Source organism: Carex rostrata, chromosome 9 (genome assembly GCF_964058835.1).
Source record: "Carex rostrata chromosome 9, lpCarRost1.2, whole genome shotgun sequence".
Lineage (NCBI taxonomy): Eukaryota > Viridiplantae > Streptophyta > Magnoliopsida > Poales > Cyperaceae > Carex > Carex rostrata.
Window position 1 is genome coordinate 7,088,450 of NC_135926.1, and position 11,933 is coordinate 7,100,382.

Below are 11,933 nucleotides of genomic sequence, written 5' to 3' on the forward strand. Positions count from 1 at the left end.
AAATATCAACCAAACAGTCTTAATTTCCCAAATTAGAAAATAAATCTTCAATGACTTGCATCTCAAATACTCAATCGATTCTTTGATGAAACCCTATCAAATTGATTCAAGGAGAAACGGTACCTCAAACGGCTAAGAGATGCAGCAGAGGTGAGGTGGCGCAACAGATGAGAGATGGCGCGACGGAGAAGAGGTGGCGCCGGCGAGAGAGATTACTTTGGCAGTTTGGCGGCGGCCGGCGGGAGATCGGACTGAGAGAGAGGCGATATCGAGAGATATCTCTATCTGTCGTCTGTTGGCCTGTTGCGCCATAGAGTTCAAATGGGCTTTTCAAATTTTCATGAATGAACTTGACCGAATAAGGGGGGCTGGGCCTCTGTATATTTTCTGGGCCAAGGGGGGGCCAAGGCCCAGGCTGGCCCAGGCCTTGGTTCCGCCCCTGGTAATCTGGATCGGTTGTTTAAAATAACCGATCCTGATGTTTTAAATAACCGATCCTGATGTTTTATTGAAGCTAAAAAAATATTTTTATTTATTTGACCAGCTTCCATATATATTTTGCTAGCCAGCACCCTAAATTTTTTTTTTTTGCACAATAAGAAGTAATAATCAAATATCATATACACATCCTAAATTAATTATCATACACATCTTAAACTATTACAAAAAATTCATGTTCATACAAAATTTTGTGAAGCATTACATATTACAACAAGAAATTTAAATCCAAAAAAAAAATAATTAACAAACATACAAGTGACTAATTGGGCTATTTCTTCAATTAACACACATTTATGCAATATACACATTTATGCAATTAATGTAAAGCACAACAATAAAAAAATTAATAATTACCTCTTTTGCAATCACATCACTTGAGATTAAAAAAGACCCTAAAAACAAAAACAAAGGTAACAATTAGATGGAAAAACATTTTCCAATAAAAAATACAAAAAAATGTGTTTTAAAAGTATAATAATGAGAAAATTAGATAAAGCTAATACCATGATAGTTGATCGGCCGGATGATTAAGTAACTTGAGAGAGATGTCCTCAAGACTGTAAAACAATATACAAACACCATTAATTAATTTTTGAAACAATAAAAAAAATTAAAAACTGACACAATTGAGCCGGAGGTGCGAGAGGCTCGGCTTTGAGAGGAAGAGACGGAGAGAAAGAGAGAGAGAGACATGGAGGAGAGGGAGAGACGGAGACAGAGAGAGAGACACGGAGGAGAGGGAGAGACGGAGACAGAGAGAGAGAGACAAAGAGTACTGAGGATTTGAGAGGGAGATACGGAGACACAGAGACAGAGACGTTAAGTTGAAAATGAGAGGCGCGAAATGAAAATAAGAAGAACCCTAAGCAGGTTATATAGGGAGTTATCATTAGGATCGGTTGTTTATAAAAAAACCGATCCTAATAGTATCAGGATCGGTTTTTTATAAAAAACCGATCCTGATACTAATTTTTTTTTTGCAGAACCAACTTTGAAAAAAAAAAGTATTAGGATCGGTTGTTTATAAAAAACCGATCCTGATACTATTAGGATCGGTTGTTTATAAACAACCAATCCTAATACTATTTTTTTCTTTTTTTTTTGCTTTGCAGAACCAACTTTGAAAAAAAAAAGTATTAGGATCGGTTGTTTCAAATAACCGATCCTAATAGTATCAGGATCGGTTTTTTATAAACAACCGATCCTAATATATGCTAATTAGGATCGGTTGTTTGTTAAAATTGATCCTGATACTATTAGGATCGATTTTTAATAAGAACCGATATTAAAAGTTCATAAATTAGGATCGGTTGATCAAAAAATCCGATCTTATTAGTTTTTAGGATCGGTTTTATTAATAAAAACGATCCAGATAGGTATTAGTATCGGTTGTTTCTTATAGCCGATCCAGGTAGGCCGATCCTTATTCCTGTTTTTCCACTAGTGATAGTATACATTGAGAATTCAAAATGTAAAAGTTTTGACTGACATTATAAAGATCTAGTTCTCTATTTCATTTTAGAGCAACAAGACAAGCATTTTTATTTAAATGTTTTTTTTCGTTATTAACTACTTATTACTTAAATATTTTTTCTCTTTTAAGTAACTTTATGCACTAATGCATTTTGTATTTTTGTTTGGTTTGCACGTGATGTTTTGTAGTATATTATTTCATATTTAATTATTTCGGTGAGTATTCCTGGACTACATTGCTTGAATCAATTATCGGATCTCTAAGATAAAATTAATTCAACCAATTATCGGATCTCTAAGGTACAACTAATAAATGCTGAATGAAATTCGACCGTATTCACATGGCCTTGAATGGATATGGCAAGTGGCACTGGCATGCATGCACAATTTAGTCATTAGGCTGATGATTGGCACTCCATAACTCGGAAGAAGAAAAATAAGAAGAAAATATAATTATCCCTGCCAGATATGCAAGTAATAATTATCTTCATTGTTGTAAACTTTTCTTCACTTCACTGTTAATATATATGTACGTAAATCAAATTTGGTTTTTTCTTTTCAAATACCAAAAACATATTCTCTTCGAAAAGTGTAATGATAACCCCACCGCGCGTGTGTTCATACTAAGATATTTTCTATTACAAATTCAAAAGTTACAATATACTAAAAAGAAAATTCAACATCATAGAAACATAAAGTCATAAGGAGAATTACAGACCAACTAATATTTCCTTTTCTAGACAAGTCCCATTAAATTATCAACGCCTCTGCTTGAACTCGCTCATGAATTAACTAATCACTCTAACAAACAAAATGTAAACTTGTCGGTAAAAATTGACAGTGTCGCAGTAATGTTGCTTTCCTCCATGTAAACTGAACCAAGGTTATTTGTATTTAACCAGAAAGAATGTGAAAGGAAAGAAAAGGTCAAGAGAAGCCAGTGGCGTTTATTTTTACTGAAGTAACAATAAATTCAGAAACGCGTTGCCAGGATAGGAAGTGGGCCCTTACCGGAAAAGGGAAAAAAGAAACCTCTCCTCCAGTCTCCAGTCTATACAACCGCTCAAGTTCACATACTCATGTTTCATACAAGAGGAGGGTTCAAATGCCTCTAGTTTTTGTGCTTCCATCGTACTTCTATTTTTAAGAACTTTAATAACTCAAAATTTAAAACTTAAAAGTTAAAATAAAATCGTTGGATATGATATTCATCATTTTATCTATACACATGTAAAAAATCGTGACATTTCAACTTTGTTTTAATTGTCATCAAGAGCATGTAAAAACGTACTAATGTGAATAATTTATAGACGTTGGTTTTTCAAATGATTGATTCACATAAAAACAAAATCGAAATGTGATATTCTTTTTGTATGAGCACATAAAGAAAATAACATAGATCACATCTAACGATTTTATTTGATGTTTAAGTTTTAAATTTTGATTTATTAATATTTTTTAAAATGGAGGTACAAAAAATAGAGGCATTGGAACACTACTCTTCATACAAACTAGAAGCGTAAGATTATTATTTCACATATGTATTTTTAGTATGAATGCTGATTCGAACATTGATGCGGTACTTCAATGGAAGTATTGGGAAAAAAAAGTTAATGTTTTCCTTTCAAAAAGTAGTCAGTCACCTCTAGTTTAGTTGGTTAAGACTTTTCTTAATGTGAGAAGGTAGGCTTTCCATTTCCATTGGAATAAAACAACGGACTGGCAGTTTATCTTTCTACATTTCATCATCAAAAGATTGATTCAAAACCTGATTTCATACAAATTTTGAGTTGAGAACACTGTGGGGTCATTCGGCAACAATGGTTTAAAAGTGAAAGATTAAGAGCTTAAGAAATACTAAGGAACTGATGTTCGATTGTCTTAATCCGAGAGTAAAAGTTAAGGAAATTTAAGGAGTAAGAGGATTAAGATACGGACAAAAAGAGCTTAAAGGAGGTGATCTTAATGCTAAGGAACTGGTATTTGACAAGATTAAGCGGCTAAAGAAAGTGAATTAATTCCTTGTTGCCGAACGATGGGGATCTTATTCGCAAAACAAAGCAATGAAAAAAGGAGAAAGAATTGGAGTTTCATACTTCTGTTGCTCAGTCCCACTAAAGCCCAAATTTCTAAAATTGTGCTTGTAACATCCATGCGTACAACTTCCGGTCCGTTATAAATTCTGTTACCCGGCCCAGCCCACGAACTTCAAGGAAACTTTTTTGTTACTTCATAATAAACCTCAAGAAGATCAATATAACCCGAATATAGTATGTCATGCTCCAAGTTATTATTTTTTTTTCAAAAATAACTTTGCGGATCCTTAATAACAAATTGCAATAGCTGTTTGTGAACATCCAATTTGTTTTTCTGCTCGTGATGAGCTTCTAGACCTTACAACTTGCATTAAATCTCTCAACATAGCACCACTAAATTAATGATCTCCTTTAACAACAATTTTTTTTTAAACATAGCACCACTGGAGATCAATAAAAAAAAAAGTGAAAGATCGTGAAAACAATACAATATTGCTGCAATGCTGCCCCAGTAATCTCATCGAGGATTTAATAATAGAACAGTTCACATGCTTGAATCTAATTAAAAATGAACAGGTGCCATCTAACTACTACACATTTTTGCCTTCATATTTCCTGGCAAGAGAAAAAAGGTGAAAAATAAACGAGACATATTAGATCTGGGATTTAAAAGAAAGGTTAGGAGAAATTAAAAGAAGAAAGTTGGTACTGGTAGTGTTTATTTTTTTCCCTGTTGGATTGGCATGCGACAACCAGTTCAAGTAAACAGTATAAAACACATGCTATAACAAATTACTGGTACTGTATTTTTTTTAACCTAATCTCCAACACCAAAGAGATCCACTGAAAATTGGAAAAAGAAAACCAAAAAAAATTGTCCTTGTTAGACTGCTTTTTGTTTGCAAGGCATACATGAGACAAAACTTACTATATTGAAGATTTATGACCAAAACAACCTTGTGACTACCATAAATTTGTCAAAATGAGGTTCAGAGCAGAAATTTTTTAAACTGAGACTGAATTGGATATTTCAGGCATAATTAATAATTTCAGGGAAGTATACCTGTATATACCAGTTTGAAGTTCTTAAATGCCGTACCTCAAGAATCCACCTGTATAGGAACAACATTTGATATGGCCCCCACGATGACATCATCCACCATTGCACTCTTACCGGCTACATCAGTCGAAGCTGGTGTTTCCTTCTCTCTCCAGATGGCATGGACCTCGTCAGTCCTGAACCTCTGTGTAAAGGTTGAATCTTCAAGTGGTGTGGTGACGCCATGAGCGAATTCAAGAAGGCCGGTGTATGCAATCATGGCACCGTTATCAATGCAGTACCTGTCATCAGTTGCAAACAGGCGGCCCCCACGCTCATCACACATAGTACGCATCATCGCCTATAACAAATCATTTTTCTTTTACTTTATTTTTCCTTTTAAATGCTATGTTCTGCATTGAAAGATAATTAATGATGGGACCCTGCATAGCTGTGAAGGATGTCAACGGCTGAATTTGACATACTGCTTACTGGATGAATCTGATATTTCAATCTGGTTTGGTAAAATAATTACTCTATTTACTCAATGAAAACTTTTGAGTCTGTTACCAAGTTTACTGCACAATGCAGGACCTGGCGTACTTACATACGGCATAAATATCAAAGTTACCTTTTTATACAAAACTCAGTAGCAGCATTGTGGCATACAGGCGCAATCCACATATGAAACCTCAATCAGCATTGAGATAACTTATTATGGTGTATCTCTGTAGTGTGGTTTGGCATAGTAAATTAAGGGGGGGAATTTCAAGTATATTCCTCAAAAAACATCAAAATTATTTATTTCCCCCTCTAAATTTCATAATATCATATTTACCCTTCTAAAGTTTAAAAAATCACAGATTTACTCAAATCTCAGCTTAATTAATTTTAATGTTCTATAAAATATATTTAATCACTTAATTAGTACTGCGATCCTTCCCCTTCTTCGGCGTAAAAAAAAACTTGATCGTTTGCATCTTCTTTTGGTACTAAAACTGTACGTGCCCTGGTGATTTCACTCTTGATTGCTCCCCAATTTAACTGCTTGGCTTTCAGAGATGACATCGGAGGAGGAAGAGCTCTACAGACCTAGATAGGATGCCCTAAGAACTCCCCCAGGAGCTCTCCACATCGGAGGAGGAAGACCTAAGAGCTTCAGTGATATTTTCTAGTTTTTTGTCAGTAAATGGTCGATCCATTTCTGACATGGTTTAGTCTGAACAAACCTACTACTTATAAACTGGCTTACTAAGTTTCATTGAAAATTAAGGAATCCAAGTTAAGTGAATCTTCTACGTTATCTTAGTTGCCCCACATTGAAATTCGCTACTCAAATGTTTCAATTCGCTTAGTGGAAATTCACACAGACTAGTGATGTCTCAACGTGATCTACTGAAACCATAAACTCTGAGACCTACTGTCCCTTACCAGCTTGCCCCTTTCTACAACTTCACAGGAAATAAATCTAATTTCAGAGAAAAAGCTATTCTATTCAGGGCAGTGTCTTCTCAGATAGTTCCAATATTTCTCCCTCAACCAACCTGATATAATGTAGAGGCATAATTCAAATTGCAAGATAAAAACCAGCCATACAATTCTGCAAATTCCCATACATTACTGATGAGACCCAAAGTGAAAATGGAGGAGAAAATGGAAACAGAACAAAAAGAAATATAGCAAGAGGAGCAACAAAGAGACATGACGAAAGAAAACATAGGTCAAAAATGAAATAGAGTTTAAACATGACAAAATAGAGGTCAAACACTGAGTTACGTGATTAATTATATTTTTTAGAATATTAAACATTACTAATTCAAATATTGGGTATATTTGATATATATAAAAATTGAGGGTTCAAATGCCTCCATTTTTTGTACCTCCACTATGCCTCCATTTTTTTAAACTTTAATAACTTAAAATTTAAAACTTAAAAGTCAAAATAAAACCGTTAGATGTGATCTATGTTATTTTCTCTATGTGCTCATAAAAAATTATCACATTTCAATTTTGTTTTTATGTGAATCAATAAGTTCAAAAATCAACGTCTAGAAATCATCCACATTAGTGCATTTTTTTCAAGCTCTTGATGACAATCAAAATAAAATTGAAATGTCATAATTTTTTACACGTGCATAGACAAAATGATGTAGATCATATCTAACGGTTCTGTTTTGACTTTTAAGTTTTAAATTTTGAATCATTAAAGTTTTTAAAAATGGAGGCATTTGAACCCTCATAAAAATTATAATGGGTATGTGAGTTATTGTTATTTAGAAGGGTAAATATCATATTATGAAATTTAGAGGGGAAATACGTAATTTCGACATTTTTGTGGGGTATACATAATACTCCCCCTAAAAACATTGTATCATAGACAGTGACATAGCCAGGATTTTCATCAGGGTAGGCAAAATAAATTATTATTATATTAATTATTATTATTTTATTTTATTTAAATTATTAAATATTTTTTATTGGAAGCGGAATCGATAATTAACCATGAATTAAAATCGAGAAAATCGGTAGAAATCCACCGAATTAGATCGAAAACTCGATTTTTTTGAAAGTTTACTTTGAAGCATAGTTCACAAGACTCTTCTATTAAAATTCAGCTCATTTTGAATAGTTAAACATAATAAAAATAATTTAATGCATTACATTAAATTTCAGTATATTACTTTATAAAACATTTTAGTCTATTCCTTTCACAAAAAATAACAAATTTATTGTAGTCCCACTATCATACCATTCTTATTAACCTTCTTCTTGTCCGAATATTTCAAAATAGATAGATGAAAGACTACCAAAATTGTAACGACTCGGCCAATTTCACTAATCGAGAACTTTGACTCAATCAGGAATAGACAAAACTCAAATCCAAACCAACTATATACAAACTTGATATAGGTGGCTCCGCCACTGATCATAGAATGGACAGAAGGACAAAACATACATTGCAACATGTCAGCACTGGATTTATATAGTGCTTAAACTGGATTTATAACCAATTTTGGCCCTAATCTTCAATTAAATAAAATAAATAGGTATTTTAAAAGGCCCAAATATATGTAATTGTGATTACGCTAAACCCATCAAGCTCGTAGTTAGAAGTACCAGAGAGAATTGACGCCCTTACCTGGAGCCGCTCATTGCAACCAACTCCACCCACGATGAGCACATCCTTCGAGTCACAGTGCGCCATTGCTCGCTCAGTGATCTCCACCAGCATTGCAAATAGTGTTTCCTGAAAGTAATTTTATTTCATTTAATTCAATAAAGACTAAAATTAGATATAGATTTTTTGTGGGGAACTGAATATCACGGTAATTCCAATAAAAAGGGAAAAAAAATGCATATTCAACATAGGATGGTGATATTTCAGTAAGCATTACAACGCACTCATGCCATTACTATACCTTCCCTGTTTACTTTCTGCAGGAAATATGATGCATACTTCAACGCTTAAAATTAAATAGTATGAACTAGGTTAGACATTGAGCTTTAACTGAGCTTTGATTGTTCTACTTTGGGCATAACCGTTGCTCTGGGAATTGATGCATAATTGGATGTAAATAAACCTTTCCATTTTTAAACAAGTATCCTGTTAAGTTTTCCCAACCGCATAAACAACATACCTCCCTCTGAGGGACTGTCCAAGCAACAGAGGATATTTATAGATGATAAATGCAAATATAGTACATCCAAATTGTTCGACGATCTCAGTTTCAACTTTTACATATGGGTCAACTTCTGAGGTATCAGCTCCCCTAGCTGAACCATCAAGCTTGCAGATACACATCCTTTCTGCAAGTATGCCTTGATTTACCTAATTTAACTTCATATAAATCCTCAACTAAGCATCTAAGCTTCAAATAAACTCAAATTAGCCTCAACTGTCCACTTCAATCAAACATGTCAACCAAAAATACCAAAAAAAAAATGGGGTGGGGGGGGGCAAACTCTTTGGTTAAAATCCTGTCCTCCCACAACAGGTTTCACAACTGGACAAAACAGAAGTGGCATCCAGGCTGCAGTTGCTGAATTTAAGTAAAAAAAAGGTGAATAGCAGGAACTCGTACCTGTAAGGAATAACAAAGATCTGCAGGAGTGCATTCATTATTCTTGAGCTTCTCAATGGCAGTAGCTTCAATGAAGCTAAGAATACCACTAAATGAGACATCCATCCCCTTCACAGCATACGGTAAGTCTATGAACTTCTCACCCTTTTTTGCTAGCTAAAAGTCAATCACCAAAAATATAAGATATACATCATAATAACAAATACATTATTTACAAACTATTTGGGGGTTACTTGCTGCAGTATCCTTATACTTGTATCTTGTTTAGCAATTCACAATTTCAACAGTCGTAGTTGCTTAGAAATACAAGATATGCATCATAATTTGTATCTTGTTTAGAAATAAAAGATGTGCATCATAATTAACAAATACATGGTTTACATGTTATTTGTTGAAAGTCAATCACCAGAAATTGGAAATTTGTTTACATACTGTTCGCAATTTCAACCATCGTTGTTACTTGCTACAGTATCATTTCTCGCTAATTTGGTCAACACAAGATACACTATATCACGTTGATATTAGGTAATTACAAAGCCTATTATAAGCCCCTATTTATAGCATCAGGCCTCTATTCATACAAATTTTAACTACCGCCTGACTACAGGCAAGCCTTACAACTTATACCCAATTTTGCCTCAGTTCTACCTCAATTCAGGAACCAGGTTTATTGAAATTTGCTCCAAATTACACCTGGTTGAGCAATGAGACCAACTCAGCACCATTACTTCCAATTTCTCTATTGGTACCAAATTTTCAATAAAACCTTAGTCACACTCAGGATAAAAAATTTAGCCCCAAACTATGCAGTGCACATACACAGTTTGAAGAAAAGTTGGGACAACAAACCAGTACCACTACATTACCATTCCATACCATTAGGGGCTTTCCAATCTCGTACCTGCTCAATGTTATACCCTGGGCTGGGATCATTCGACAGCTCAAGAACTCTCGCAAACCGATCCAAACAGTTCCCAACTGCTATATCAATAGTCTCCCCAAAAATCCTGTACCGGCCCTCACTATATGCAATAACCTGTGTGTTACCCCCACTGACGTACAGCACCACTGGATCCTCTGCGCCAGTCACCACGCGGCCCATCTCGATGTGAGCTACACAGTGGTTCACAGCCACCAGAGGCTTCTTCCATAGCAGGGACAGCATCCGCGCAGCAAGAGCACCCACCTACGATCCATATGAATTGGTTAATCCTCGCACTATGTAACACTCTACTAAACCCTCCTTTTCTTTTTCTTTAAACAAAGGATATAAAGAAGTAAAGAAGAAGGGATACCTGGAGAGGGGCGCCCATGCCGGGGCCACGGGTGTAGCAAATACAGTCTATGTCAGAGGGGGAGAGGGAGGCAGCGGTGAGAGCAGACCTGACGAGTGGAAGTGCGTGTTGAAGGTGGTGCTTGGCGGTCTCACGAGGGAGGAAGCCATGGCCCGGAGGAGTGATGTAGGTGTGGCGTGGGTTTGATAAAATGGACCCGTCCAGTGTTACAATTCCCACTCCAATTTTGTTCGCCGAGCTCTCTATGCCCAAGGCCACTAGCGGCTTCTGCGCGTCCTGCTTCATCGTTTCTGACATTTCACTTTAGTTTTTTCCCGACTCCAAGAGGATGGGAGTGACGGTTTTGGTTTATTTATTGGAGTGGCTTTTGGGGAGTTCAACTGTTCAATGGTAGGGATGAGAATTTGACTATGGCCCGACGAACCTCGAATGTGAAAGGTTTTGGTTTGGGACTTGGGGTTTTCAGTTTTGCAGACTTTTGTAACGTTGCTCGTAATCGGCTTGTAGGTACGACGAACTGAGCCGAGTGAAAAAGGACTTAGTCCCTTCCCTTGAGGAAAAAATGTAGCTCGTGATTGGCTCGTGGCTCGCCAAGCCGAACCGAGCTGGCTCGCTTTGAGCTCGTGAGGGCGTCGGACGCGGCACCCGTGAAACCGTGACAGAGACGAGGGGCGCCACACATGGGGGAGAGAAGGGGATGGGAAGAGACGGGGACGCGGGACGGGATTTGCCTAAACCCTAAATTGAACGGATTCGTGTGTAAATTACTCCGTTAATGGACCGAGCTGATTGAGCCGAGTCAAGCCCAACTCAATTAATTTCTAGACCGAGGCAGAACGAACTGGCCTTTTTTTTTTTTTTTTGAGAAATTTGAATATATACCCATCACAACTTCTTCTTTAATCAGATATTTACCCATTCAAAATTAAAAATTAGATATTTACCTAGAAATGCAAACGCATCGGATAGTGCTAAAACCATATCCGTATTCATATTTTTTTCGGATACAGATACGGATCGAATATTGGTCGGATACGGATACGGATACAGATCGAATATTTTTCGAATACGAATACGGATATAATTCGGATTCTTAATTCAAAATACATATGTTATGCCATTACAAAATATATATAGCTATAATTAAAATTCATCAATTCACCGACCATATCCAATTAACTAAAATTCACCAACATAACTATAATTCGAATCAAAATATACCAACACAAAAGATATTCTCTCTAAACATATATAATTCTAAAATAAAAAGAGATAGTTTAATAATATTTTGTTTTTTTTAAAACTTGGTAGTAGCTAGAGGATTAATTTTGCCCGCCCTGCCCGCCCGTGTACCTGTGCCCGAGCCCGGGTATAGGTCGGGTACTCGGGTACACGGGTACGGGTAAAAAACGGGCCGGACTCGATTTTTTGGGCAAATACCCGACCATACCCGGACCGACCATACCCGTACCCGACCATACCCGGACCCGTGTACCCGTGTACCCGT

At 36.0% G+C, this 11,933-nt stretch overlaps 1 protein-coding gene across 2 annotated transcripts; it reads right to left on the reverse strand.

Annotated features, from left to right (window-relative positions):
* Positions 1-4,380: 4,380 nt before the first annotated feature.
* Positions 4,381-10,862, reverse strand: LOC144559435 (Actin-like ATPase superfamily protein). 2 transcript variants are annotated; one of them, XM_078308459.1, is made up of 6 exons: positions 10,427-10,862; positions 10,033-10,317; positions 9,132-9,287; positions 8,189-8,296; positions 5,110-5,410; positions 4,381-4,625 (listed from the first exon to the last, which is right to left on the reverse strand). In XM_078308459.1, exons 1-5 carry the CDS (start codon positions 10,721-10,723, stop codon positions 5,111-5,113), a joined length of 1,146 nt encoding a protein of 381 aa, XP_078164585.1. In that variant the 5' UTR covers positions 10,724-10,862; the 3' UTR covers positions 4,381-4,625; position 5,110. The 2 variants fall into 2 exon arrangements, with proteins under 2 accessions (XP_078164585.1, XP_078164584.1); XM_078308458.1 differs by having other exon boundaries at positions 5,074-5,410; positions 10,427-10,846.
* Positions 10,863-11,933: the final 1,071 nt, after the last annotated feature.

Bases quoted from the DNA above. Each gene is read 5' to 3' on its own strand.
- LOC144559435 (XM_078308459.1), bottom strand. From the start codon at position 10,723: ATGTCAGAAACGATGAAGCAGGACGCGCAGAAGCCGCTAGTGGCCTTG. The intron at 10,318-10,426 runs GTATCCCTTCTT...TATGGATCGTAG, and splicing joins GCATGGGCGCCCCTCTCCAG to GTGGGTGCTCTTGCTGCGCG. The intron at 9,288-10,032 runs GTACGAGATTGG...ATTGACTTTTAG, and splicing joins CAGGGTATAACATTGAGCAG to CTAGCAAAAAAGGGTGAGAA.